Genomic DNA, 13,447 nt, shown 5'->3' with positions numbered 1-13,447 from the left:
TGTATCACGAATCGACCCCAGCTAGGCGGGCTACCCCACCTTGAAACGTTTACATGGCAAAATTTGAACTCCGGCTGAGAGGGTAACCCGGTCTCGTATACCGGGCTACCCGCCTTGGCGGGTCACCCCACCTATCATGTAAACGTGATCTAATTAAAATGAGAGATTATATGGACAGGCGGGTTACCCCACCTAAGCGAGTTACCTCACCTACTTGCGGTCCCCCAACTGCATGTAAACAGGCCCTAATACAGCATTCTTTTGAAAAATATATAGATCCCGGCTCCGACCCCGCGTTTCACTGACAACCGACTGTATTTACCCGATGCCGACCCTCTCAATGACGTTGGCAATGACCCCTTCGCCCATGACTGTAGGAAGTCATGCGAGGGCAGGTAACGGCACTGACGAGGTTACAAATGTAATAGGATGAACAGGAAAATCAATAACTTTGCACGTGCAGCACGACTATTTTCATATTCCTTGCCGTCATTGCATCATCATTATCATCATCATCATCATCATCTTTATTTATACACGGTTACAAACATCAGGCATTATCAAAAAAATAAATAAATATTTCCATCAATGTAATATAAGGAAAAAAAATACAATACATTACTAAAAGCTATGTATACAGATTCAGCTACTACGATGTGAAAATGCCTTCGGCGACGACAACAAGAAAGTTTAAAAGAAATACGTTTAGGTTAGCAAAACAACTTTGCACGCTATTTTGTACATTTCTATTCGCCGTCAGGCCACTGCACGGCTACGACGTGAATTACCTAATTTCACGTTTTATCCACAACGTCAACAAAGACCAACATACGACGACGAACTCATTTTTCTCTCTTTAAATTTGAATATCTTTCTTTACAATTCAACTCCAGGAAAGTTTGCCTACATTAGAAAAAGTGAGCGAGTTGGGATAATCGCGCTGAAGTTTCAAAGAACGCGAAGCCACTTTTTAAGTGACGTTTTCGCTGCTGACGCCGCCATGTTATCTTAAACTACCTATTGACTTTTCCGCGCTTTGCATTCACGTTGTTGTGAGCCCTGATTGGTTCATCACGTCGTGCATGAGCTGTGATGGTATTTCAGTTTATCCCTCTCCCGCCTAAACACCTAAAAAGACCCATGAGCAAACACTTGCACAGAAAAAAATTCATGTGCGGTGGTCCTGTGATTACAATCTCTAGATTGACATTTCTTGCGCCGTTCCGGTGCACTACGATGAGGGTCCCCAACGCGGAGGTTTTTCGGAAACGGGAACTAAAACTTATTTTCCGGGTCGCGATTGGCCGACAGAAACGGTCGGAATTACAGGATTGGGCGAAGATTTGGTCAGAATGACGCGACTGAAGACCGAGCCCTGTTCGGGACCCTCTACGATAACTGCTTACAACATGCCATTCTTTTTCCAAGGGAAGGCACTTGCCAACAAAACAACCATGACTCGCGTGCCCGCGTAGTTGAATGAAACTCTCATCTTTTTCCAGTCTTGGGTTCCTTGCCGAAAAAATCCTCATCTGTTTTCAAAACAAACAAACAAATTGAAGAGCAAGTTGACTTACTACATGTATAAAACTATAATCAAGTTCTAGTTAAAATCTTTATACAGGGCGAGTTCAACTGGAACTTGATTCACTCAGTTTAATTTTCCTAAAAACAAATCGGACTCATCCAATCTTTTCTTTATAATTCGTCTGACGAAAAACAGACGTAGACTACGAAAGTCTTAAGTCCAGTTGGACAGAATCGGACTTCAGTCTAAGGGGCTGTAAACATGGAGGGAGGAACATCCTCGTACCAGAAAGATCCAAGATGGCAGAACAACTTTTCGTTGGGTTTACATGCAGAAATTTTGGTCCGTGTGGTGCCCAAGTAGAGAAGGATCGCGAAGGAATTAAAAATGGCGGGCGGCAAAAAACAAAAAGGCAATTTGGACCTTTCTGCTCTCTTTACTGACGTTAACAACCACCTTTCAGCAGAATTATCACCATAATCACCTCGTAGTATCGCCAAACGAAATGGTCGGCCCTTATTGCCGTGATTAGCCACTGAACGACTCACTGCCATTTTTGTCTGGTTTGTCCCTAGTACTAAGATCTTCCTACCTCTCAGTTAAGAAGATCCTCGTACCACAGTAGGAAGATCCCAGCGCTAGCGACTACTACAACCCTTTGTATATTAACCGAATATAGAAAACAGTCATATGACGCTAGAATGAACTGTGTTCTATTAAGGATCTTCCTCCTTCCATGTAAATAGCCCCTCAATTACCACTGTGCTTAAGTTTTATTTAAAAGGCTAACAAGTCCTATAAAACTTTCTTATAGTGCAATAACACCAACATAAAAACGATTTGTTGCATTAACATAAACACTTAAGTGACTAAATATTGCAATGTGCAGTCACAGAAATTTTTATCAGTGCCCAAGTGAAAATTATTTTGAAAAGATTTCGTACAAACCTCCAGGCCAGTGAACCGGCCGGTTAACGCCGAGAATGGCCAGTTGCCTTGGATACAATTGCACCTGAGGTAATTTATATCATTTACAAGAAATCGGATTAGCTTTTTTATATAATTGAGTGTACGAAATTATTCTCCCATGGTATTTTATAGCCCACGAGTTCTGACTATTTAAAAAATACGCTATATTAAACGTTCTTTAGTGAAATCTACCCCTATGTTTGATTTGATTAACAACTTTGGTTTACAAATGGTCTCTATATAATAGCTACTTGAGAATCCACTTCATTGATCAGTTGACAAATCACTTTGCACAGCTTCATTATTCCCCAAATTTAAATACATGTTCGCTCATGAAGGTCTAAAGATGTATCTGTGTAATCGTAACTAGCGCAAGAATAAATCGACAGAAAATTAACAATGACAGAAAAAAAGGAAAATGTATCTTCCTTTATTTATTTAAACATTAATTTTTTCTTTTCTACTTTTCTTCGTTTTATCCATTCCAACAACTTACTAGGTTTTAAGTCATAAAAAAGCTTTGAAAATATTACTTTTATTAGGAAAAAGTTACCTGAATCATCTAGTTTGCTCAAAATAGGTTTTAACAGCTCCTCAAGTTCACGTTTTTGTTTGTTGATCTCTTCAACTGTGGCATTCTCTTTATGCGATTCCAACCAGTCATTCTTTTCATCACAGAATCTATTTCCACTCAACTGTCAAGAAAAAAGGACACAAGATTTTACAAAAAAATGTCTTGCAAAACCTTACGAAACTCTATGTACAAACCAAAAAGACATATTCCCCTACCCTTTTATATACCTGAAGTTTAAAAAAGTTACCCCTTTTGGGAAAGGTCTCCCTATATAGGCTATTACAGGGAGTACCCCCTTTCTCAGATTGGACAACCCTCTGACAGAACTCCTTCAGTTGGGTAGGGGGAGCTTATAGTTTTTTTTGGAGCATGACAATCTTGTCCACAGCTCCTTCTACCCACCTGATGTGCAAAAAATTGGGAAGACAAAAAAAAATCTAACTGCCGATAACACAAACCTTGTCCTCTCGAGTAAATCGGCCCATATGCTTCTCTGGATCAGATATGGTGTCCTTCATGGAGGTTATGACAGATAACAGGGCTTGCTGTGCTTCTAGAAAAAGCAAAATTATAGTAATAAAATACTATCACTACTATTCTGCAAACACTAGACTAAATATATGTAGTATTGGTTGGTTTCAAAAAAGGCTTTCATTGAAACTTTTGGGTCAACTTTATATGGTCTTCTCAGTTTCCTCTAACCTGTTTGACAAAATCGTTTTCATTATGGCCACAGATTGAAGAATCTCTTCCCACCACACAAAACACAAGTTGAAGGTTTCTTTTGTTTCTGATGCATGAAAAAAAATTGCAAAGAATGCCGCTAGCAAAGTGGACATTTTTTGCATACACTATTTTTTTAAAACTAAGCAAACAATAGGGAAACAAAGTTCAGTGACATGTTTGTCTACTAAAGCAAAAAAGACATGCAAACATTCAGTAACTTTGAAGCACTTTCAAAAAGGAACGAAAATCAAGGTGTCGTTCTGTTATTATTAAAACTGATGACATAACAACTGGCACGCTAATGGACATATTGTATATCCAGTTGAGTGGCTACCATCCTCGGAGACGCAGGGGGAGTCAGTTGGGCGGGGAGAAAAGGCGCGTAGAAGGTTTTCAAGCATGGGAGAAAGAGCGCCTGGGTAAAGGATCTGAACGGAACATTTCGAAATGGTCAAGCGAATGCTGGCTCCTGATTGGGCACAAAGAATGCTTTGTATTATTGTGCCCAATAGGCGAACAGCATCTCTTGAGTTCTTTAATTTTTGTATGTTTGTACACAATGGCTATTGTCTTGCCATAGTTGTCTGGTTCATCCACCAAAGAAATGTCAGTCAGGAAACTTTCAGTTTGATATAAACTCCTCATTTCAAAATACTATCTCTCTGGTCCTGGGTCTCTGAGGATGGGTGGTTACTGGAATTTCTATTGTGAATGTTTTAAGCATAATGAGGGCATGAGCCCTGTGGTAAATTATTATGCTTTACATTCTTGTGTTTTGACAAGGAGTGAATAGGCAAGGGAATAACTTTACCTAGCCGGGATGCTGCCTGGTCTCTGGTGTGACCTAATAACCACACAAACTTAGCAACCTCATTCCCAGGTTCTCTCTCCTACCCGTCGAGAGACCCTGGTTAGGTCTGGTCACGTGTCTCCCAGAATCTGGGAGATTACAAACACACAATTTGGGGGAGGATAGGTACTGTAAGTGTGAGATTTGTCTCCACATAGCATAGATGGGTCAGTCAAAGTACAGCCATGAGACTGTGTACCTTACCTTGTCATGTTTTTCATAGTTCCCAGACTAGTCAAGACAAAACCTTGAATGCCAAAAATAATTCACAAAATCATTTGACAATGAAAGCGTAACAAACTGCAGAATATCTGGATGTTAATCTATCGGGAATGCTTTCCTCTTCATGGTACATGCAGAGGAAATCGCATATTCACCGCTTGTGCAATCAAAAATGATTTAGGCAGTGGTATTCATACCGAAACGGACTGGATTTGAATTGTCATTTCTATGTTGTGCAGGCCACATTAAAAAACAAATGCATGTGTTTTCAAGACTACGATCAAGCACTTCCAAAATGTGATGAAAAGATGTATCAAGTGTCGTCATCCTCACCGACCTTAGAAATGAATTAAATAGGTCAAAGCAACAGGAGGAGAGAATACGCTCCCCAGACGCAGTTTGATTGTTCAAATGAAAAGAGGTAAACAAAATCTTGAAAGAGTATTTTCTATCTACAGCTTTGTGTCTTTCCGTTTCTTTGTCATCGTTTAAAATCAATAGGATCATCGGTTGTAAGCATCTTTGTTAAAAAATAAAAATATGGCTTGTACGACCACCAACCGTTTATTGTTCCTTTTGTTAATTTTCTTGAGGGTTAGGTATGCTTTAGAGGGTTTTAAGAAATCACTGGGCCATTTACTAGAAAGCCTTTCGCTTGGAGGGTTAGGTTGTCTGTTTTGTCTCTGTTTATACTGCAAGATTTCCTGTTGTCATCTGTCGCGTTGTGGTCATTCTCTGCATTTGTAGGTACGCACTATATATCTCTATTTACCACCAAAAGCGATCCATTTTTCTATTGCTCATCATAACAAAGGATAGGGGGTAGAGAAAGCTGACATTTCATTTCAGATTATAGCTTTCCGTAAAGTCACTAGATCTCAAATAATTATTATTTTGACCATTCAGTAAGTGTAATATAAATTCCCCGCTATTTTTTGTCACACCGAACCACTAAGACCACTAATGGTGTAGGTTTTGCAGTATACTGATTCGGCCCATTACCACCAGCCACTGTCAGGCGAACACTGATACTTTCAAAGCAAGTTTAACATACAGGGATTTTCCCTTCAATATAAACATCTACACGCTTGTGTAGAAATCAAGATAACAGATTTTAGTGATTGATGTTGCCCGTTAAACCGCGACAACACGAGGTTTTGCTTTCTTCCCTGGTAAAAAATTCGATTGTTTATCTAGTGGCAGTTCTGTTTGGGCAGAAATATCCCATGGTTTCAGTTACAGTTGTAGGGTTAGCAAATCTATCTTGCTCTTACGATGATTGTATGAACGGTGAAAATGAGCCAGACGTAAAACAGAGAGACAAAGGACTCGTCCCTCAGAATTAATTTTGTTCTGGAGACACATGACCAGACCCAACCAGGGTCTCTCTCTCTTGCTTGCTCCGTAGGGACGTAGGAGAGAACCCTGGAAACCAGGTTGACAAACTCAGCAATCTCAAGATTAACAGTAACAAGAAAGTGTACTACCTGCACGGTCCAGATAATCAACACAGCTGTCTTTTTGATACCTCGCAGCTGCCTCTCTTGCTCTCTCACCATGTACATTACAGATCTGCAAATCTGCACCATTTGTTATTAACACTTTCAGACAGTCTGGATGCCCCCACGTTGCTGCTCTATGCAAAGCTGTGTAACCTGTTATTAAGATATCATGACTTTATCAGGATGCTGTAGATTAAATCATTGAGCCACAAGGTACAATAAACCACCACCCCCACCACCCCTGCAGAAGCTTCAATTTAGTGATGAGCTTCCTTGAAGCATATTCAGGTATAATTAGCTGTTTTCGTTGATCCCCTTTAAACTGAAAGACGCCAACTTCTATCTGTGCAACATGCCGTTTCTGACGAAAAATAACCTTGTATTTTAGTTAGGTCATTTGGTTGTTTCTTATTAAAAAAAACAGAATATATGTCACCCAGTTTGGGAATAACAGTCTTGACTAAGAGGAAATGGGCTGGGTTTTTTTTGGTTTCAAACTTTAAAAAGAGATTCTTATTGTATAAACACAAATGAAATACCAGGTGTCAGATCAGGAATAGAAATAATTTTTGACATCTCTGTGCAGCCAAGTAATATCCTCTATTAATGTTTTGTTAATCATCATAGTGAAGTACAGTTGTGATAATGATAGAGAATTGTTGATAATAGTAATAATAATAATAATAATAATATTATTATTATTATTATTATTATTGTTATTATTATTAATAAAGAGAATAATAATAATTAATAGTGAAAAGCTTCTAGATCACAATTTATAATGTTAATCTCAACATGCTTTAGAAAATATGACATTTTCTGACATTTTATCTACCAGATACTTTTTGAACTTGAAAACGGTGTCACAACATGTACAACACTGAAATGTTGTTCGATTTTATCTGTGTTACTTTTCACTTAGGGTAAGGTAGGGTTTTGGCGCCGTATTGGGTGAAAACGGGTATATGCTTTACTCATTAAGGAAAGGAGAGCTTGCAACGATCGCTCATAAATTTTCATTTCCACCCTGGAAAACCCCGGGACTCCGCAAAGCATGAAAACTGTCACCGCAAACATCCCGCCGATTAGAAAAGTTACAAACTCCTGTCAAGTTTAGACAGCCAAGGGTGCGTAGAATTATCTATTTATAAATCGCTCTCGCAACAGCATCTAAAGCATTGTTATTAATCACTGATACGCTTTTTTTTTCCATGGGGACATCGAACTTCAACGTGTCTGCTTGGATGAAAACTAAATACTTTGATTCTCGTTTCATTTACTTTTGAAAAGTTGTCGCAATTACCAACAAAAACATTACCGCCGGTATATATTTGTCCGTTCCGGAACTGGAGAATAGCATATTCCTGGAATTAGTTCTCTCAAGTTGTACTCCAGTTACTACGCGGCAACTCTTTCTCTTCACGGTCCTTCTTTACAGTTAAGCTACACAGCTACACTGTCAAGTATATGTTTCTGAATTTTTCTACCCAGTGGAATTCAGTCGTGCAAAGAAACCAACATAAGGAGGAAGCACTTGAACCGGGCGCTTGAATCTCTCTTTACTTTCACTCTTCTCGTTTTCAATTAAACAAGGCGCTTGACACAAACGAATTTAACTGATGAAGGGTTTTCATTTTCCTTCCACAAGAACTATAAAATCGGTCCGACTTATCCTCGCCTGGCAATATTCTCTTTGCAAGAACTAAATCAAATGAGCCCCCTCGTCTGCTTTGAGGGCTGAAACAAGTTCTCGTGATCCCCCTGAGAACCAAACTTGTCACACAGGTGAAGGGGGTGCCAGCTTGGCCTGTTATCAATCAACTTTGTTTTTCGGAACATCATTTCTCAGCCAATGGTATTTCCCTTGGTCTGGGCGAAGTACAAATGAAATTTTATGACAGATCGTTGCAAGCTCTCTTTTCCTCTGCCCCTCACGGCTTCGCCACTCGCTCGCGCGTTCTCGCCAGACTCACTTTTCTCGCCCAAAGAGGAGAGCTTGCTCGCAGGCTATGGGGTCGGTCATGTTGAAACGCAGACCATGCAGACTGCAGACTGCAGACTGTGCAGACCGTGCAGACTGTACAGACTGTGCAGACTGAGTGTTATTTTTTTTACTTGTACCTTAATTTTCTAGTAAAATTTTCACTATAGTTTCTCGAAGGAGTGAGCACGGTGGAGGAAGGTAAGCTGTTTCTTTCTTTAACTGTATTACGTTGCCACAATTATTTAAATTTTTTTAGTAGAAGAAGCTTTTACAGGTTAAGTGACCTGAAATAAAACCCTTTTCGGCTTCCTACAACGACTACAAGAGAGACATTTCCTCAATTTCCTTGATTGTTGATGATCGTCTTTGGTTTCACTCTGTAATTCAAACCGGTGACTTGCCGTCATTCCTTCAAATCTTACAGATACCGATGTCATCGTTGTTAGCTCGGAAGATTCGCGTAAGACTTGTTTATGTATTTTTTTTATTCGATTCGATCAAGAGTGTCCTTCTGGGCGGGTTTTCACTCGGGGAGCGACAATTATATTTGCTCCATGCATTCACGCCAATAAGTGGTAGTGGTTTGAAACCGACAATCTTGTTCGAGTATCATGGTTCTTGTTTAGGCAGCTCCAGAACTAAATAGTTCATTAGTAACAAATGTATTATTTGTACAACTTGAAGATGTGGAGGGGGTTTTAATGCGCATTGAACTAGATCCCCCGCCGTGTATTTTAGGTATATTTTGTCTTAATTTCATTGAATATTATCTGTGAGAAGTTGCAAGTCGCTGCCCTTCTTCTCTTAATTCTGATGCTTACGGAACCGCCAAACACGTGGAAATCAGAATATTTATTTTAAGGTAGATATACCGTTGACTTATTTACAAGCAAGGCCCATCTCTCAAACGTCTCGGTTTGAGAGATGGGCCTTGACACCGGTATCTGTAAGATTTGAAGAAATGACGGCAGTACCGGTTTTAATTACAGAGTGAAACCATAGAGGATCATCAATAATCAAGGAAATTGAGGAAATGTCTCTCTCGTAGCCGTTGTAGCAAGCCGATAAGGGTTTTAGTCACTTAACCTGAAAAAGCTTCTTCTACTAAAAAAATAAATAATCGTGGCAATATAATACAGTTACAGAAAGAAACAGCTTACCTTCCTCCATCGTGCTTGCTCCTACGTGAAAGCAGCTAAAAGCACGCGAAACTGCTTTTACATCTGCCGTAAACATGAGCCTGTGATTTTCTCATTTCCTACCCAGACCCATGACCCTTGCAGGTACACATCAGTGCACATATGATGGTGATGCACATTGCACATAATGAGAGGAAGCAGGAAACTATAGTAGAAATTTTACTAGAAAATTAAGGTAAAAGTAAAAAAACAACACTCAGCCTGCACAGTCTGCACGGTCTGCATAGTCTACAGTCTGCAGTCTGCATGGTCTACGTTTCAACATGACCGCGTATTACCCCATAATATCAGACAGCTGCAATTACACATTTAAAACATCGAACCATAAATTAAATGCTTTCTTCGTAAGAACTAAGTTTGTCCCGTACCTCTCTTGGTTTGGCTATTAATGTCTGCTCCACGTTCTAGAAGCTCTCGAACCATTTCTTTCCGACCCAACATGGCAGCAATATCCAGCGCGGATTTACCTTCTGCATCTCTTTTGTTCAACGCCTGCGATGGATCCGTGGAATACAAACTTTCTGGATCTTCAAATAGTTCCCTTAACCTTTCAACATCACCCTTCGATGCAATTTCCAACAATTCTTTCACCATTTCTTCACGAAAGAGTTCCACCGCGACTAACGTTTTGTTGACACCTCCGGACGGTAGGTACTTCATGTATGGGGACATATATTGTACCGCTTTTACCTAATTAACTTATAACTTCACTCTCTCTGCTTGGTTCCTTGTTGCCTTGAAGCTTTGTTCTCTGTTAACTTGTTGCTCTGTTTCCTTGTTTCCTAGTTACTCTGTTTCCTTGTTTCCTAGTTACTCTGTTTCCTTGTTACCTTGTTACCTAGTTTCCTTGTTTCCTTGTTACTCTGTTACCTTGTTACCTTGTTACTCTGTTACCTTGTTACCTTGTTACTCTGTTACCTTGTTACCTTGTTACTCTGTTACCTTGTTACCTTGTTACCTTGTTACTCTGTTACCTTGTTACCTTGTTACTCTGTTACCTTTTTACCTTGTTACTCTGTTACCTTGTTACCTTGTTACTCTGTTACCTTGTTACCTTGTTACCTTGTTACTCTGTTACCTTGTTACCTTGTTGCCTTGATACCTGGTTGCCTTGTTTCTCTGTTACCTTGTTACCTTGTTACTCTGTTACCTTGTTACCTTGTTACCTTGTTACTCTGTTACCTTGTTACCTTGTTACTCTGTTACCTTGTTACCTTGTTACTTTGTTACTCTGTTACCTTGTTACCTTGTTACTCTGTTACCTTGTTACTCTGTTTCCTTGTTACCTAGTTACTCTGTTACCTTGTTACCTTGTTACTCTGTTACCTTGTTACCTTGTTACTCTGTTACTCTGTTACCTTGTTACCTTGTTACTCTGTTACCTTGTTACTCTGTTTCCTTGTTACCTAGTTACTCTGTTACCTTGTTACCTTGTTACTCTGTTACCTTGTTACATTGTTACTCTGTTACCTTGTTACCTTGTTACGTTGTTACTCTGTTACCTTGTTACTCTGTTACTCTGTTGCCTTGTTACCTTGTTTCCTTGTTACCTTGTTACTCTGTTACTCTGTTACCTTGTTACCTTGCTACTCTGTTACCTTGTTACCTTGTTACTCTGTTACCTTGTTACCTTGTTACTCTGTTTCCTTGTTACCTTGTTACTCTGTTACCTTGTTACCTTGTTACTCTGTTACCTTGTTACCTTGTTACTCTGTTACCTTGTTACTCTGTTACCTTGTTACCTTGTTGCCTTGATACCTGGATGCCTTGTTTCTCTGTTACCTTGTTACCTTGTTACTCTGTTACCTTGTTACCTTGTTACCTTGTTACTCTGTTATCTTGTTACCTTGTTACTCTGTTACCTTGTTACGTTGTTACTCTGTTACCTTGTTACTCTGTTACTCTGTTGCCTTGTTACCTTGTTTCCTTGTTACCTTGTTACTCTGTTACCTTGTTACCTTGTTACTCTGTTACCTTGTTACCTTGTTACTCTGTTACCTTGTTACCTTGTTACTCTGTTTCCTTGTTACCTTGTTACTCTGTTACCTTGTTACCTTGTTACCTTGTTACTCTGTTACCTTGTTACGTTGTTACTTTGTTACCTTGTTACTCTGTTACTCTGTTGCCTTGTTACCTTGTTTCCTTGTTACCTTGTTACTCTGTTACCTTGTTACCTTGTTACTCTGTTACCTTGTTACCTTGTTACTCTGTTACCTTGTTACCTTGTTACTCTGTTTCCTTGTTACCTTGTTACTCTGTTACCTTGTTACGTTGTTACTCTGTTTCCTTGTTACCTTGTTACTCTGTTACCTTGTTACCTTGTTACTCTGTTACCTTGTTACCTTGTTACCTTGTTACCTTGTTACTCTGTTACCTTGTTACCTTGTTGCCTTGATACCTGGTTGCCTTGTTTCTCTGTTACCTTGTTACCTTGTTACTCTGTTACCTTGTTACCTTGTTACCTTGTTACTCTGTTATCTTGTTACCTTGTTACTCTGTTACCTTGTTACGTTGTTACTCTGTTACCTTGTTACTCTGTTACTCTGTTGCCTTGTTACCTTGTTTCCTTGTTACCTTGTTACTCTGTTACTCTGTTACCTTGTTACCTTGTACACTATTGCCTTGTTGTTACTCTGTTACCTTGTTACTCTGTTACCCTGTTGTCTAAATTTTAGTTTATTTTTGTATGACAAGTCGCAATTGGTTTTTCCCGATTGGACGCGTTCTTTTGGAGTATGGTCGTGGTTGAATGGCTTGCATTACAATTCGTTTTTCGTTTATGGTAATTAGCAGCAATCAGCTTTATTTGGTACATTTTTTTCTCTTTGACGGAAATCAACAAAAGTTTCCTTTTTTGAGAACAGCGCTTAGTCAATGACGAAGGCCCTGTGTCTCAATGCTATAGCACCTGAAGCCTTTTATAGTTTCTTTTGGCTGTTATACTTTTATCATGATTTTCCAAAAAATGTAAGCGAAATGTCTGGGCAATATTTTTACGATCAGATATTTTGCATAAAACGCTGAGTCTTAAGGAGCCCTTTTAAAATGGCTTAACAACGGGGCAGGGTGCTACAACGGGTATAACGTTTGGATAGTTTTAGTCAATACCACACACACAAGTGAGGCTGAAGTTTTATTGCATTCGTTTTTTAATCATACCTTATCTGTTATTGAGACAATCGTTGAAAATCGCACAACACGAGGAAATCGAGTAACTAATGTAGATCAGTTCAGTTTTGCATTAAATACCAGATAACTCCAGGCTGGTTTCCTCCATATACCGATTTAGTCTTCAAGTTTTTTTTGAGACTTCCAGAAGTCAGTTGTACAAACCCTAACGTCAGACCTAACTGCCAACTCTTGGCTTTGCCTGATCTCGAGGTCAGACCTGTTACGTTCAACATTAAGGTTTATGCAATGAAACTGATATCTGATCACTTTTCATTATGCAAATCAAAACAAAATCGTTTTTTCTCTTTTTTCTTTCAACACCGTTTTCATTTTTTACATTAACTGTGGATCACCTTATATGCCAAATTATTATATCTGAATTGATTGTAACTTTTGCGGCTATAAGGAAGGAGCACCATGGGTAAGAAAATATGGCAAACTACCCATCCGCGAAAATATGGAAATCACGTGACCGTACACCGACCGTTCGTCCGCACCACAGGCATACCAATGTGAATAACTCAATCAACAGGTATGGCAACCCAAATGCAACTCGAGATTATTTTGACGGGAAATCGCGTAGCCACCCGCGTCTTGTGAAGCAGAGACAACTAAAGAGTCAAAGAACACGAAAACGGAAAGCGGAAATTCCCTCTGTATCCGTGTTTTCTTAAGTATTAAGCTTGGATTAATTGTCAACCCAAATGCAACTCGATGTTATT

At 39.3% G+C, this 13,447-nt stretch overlaps 1 protein-coding gene across 2 annotated transcripts; it reads right to left on the bottom strand.

Moving 5' to 3' along the window:
* Positions 1-511: 511 nt before the first annotated feature.
* LOC140936934 (ankyrin repeat domain-containing protein 45-like) lies at positions 512-10,194 on the bottom strand. 2 transcript variants are annotated; one of them, XM_073386443.1, is made up of 6 exons: positions 9,923-10,194; positions 6,357-6,524; positions 3,530-3,624; positions 3,051-3,192; positions 2,477-2,540; positions 512-1,532 (listed from the first exon to the last, which is right to left on the bottom strand). In XM_073386443.1, exons 1-5 carry the CDS (start codon positions 10,146-10,148, stop codon positions 2,500-2,502), a joined length of 672 nt encoding a protein of 223 aa, XP_073242544.1. In that variant the 5' UTR covers positions 10,149-10,194; the 3' UTR covers positions 512-1,532; positions 2,477-2,499. The 2 variants fall into 2 exon arrangements, with proteins under 2 accessions (XP_073242544.1, XP_073242543.1); XM_073386442.1 differs by lacking the exon at positions 2,477-2,540.
* Positions 10,195-13,447: the final 3,253 nt, after the last annotated feature.

Source organism: Porites lutea, chromosome 5 (assembly GCF_958299795.1).
Source record: "Porites lutea chromosome 5, jaPorLute2.1, whole genome shotgun sequence".
Taxonomy (NCBI): domain Eukaryota; kingdom Metazoa; phylum Cnidaria; class Anthozoa; order Scleractinia; family Poritidae; genus Porites; species Porites lutea.
Note: the sequence above shows the minus strand (reverse complement) of the source record. Positions and strands in the feature narration are given on the sequence as shown.

Coding starts and splice junctions, on each gene's coding strand:
- LOC140936934 (XM_073386442.1), bottom strand. CDS start 10,148: ATGGTGAAAGAATTGTTGGAAATTGCATCGAAGGGTGATGTTGAAAGG. Junction 6,525..9,922: donor TAATAGCCAAACCAAGAGAG/GTACGGGACAAA, acceptor TCTTAATAACAG/GTTACACAGCTTTGCATAGA. Junction 3,193..3,529: donor GATTTACTCGAGAGGACAAG/GTTTGTGTTATC, acceptor TTTTCTTGACAG/TTGAGTGGAAATAGATTCTG.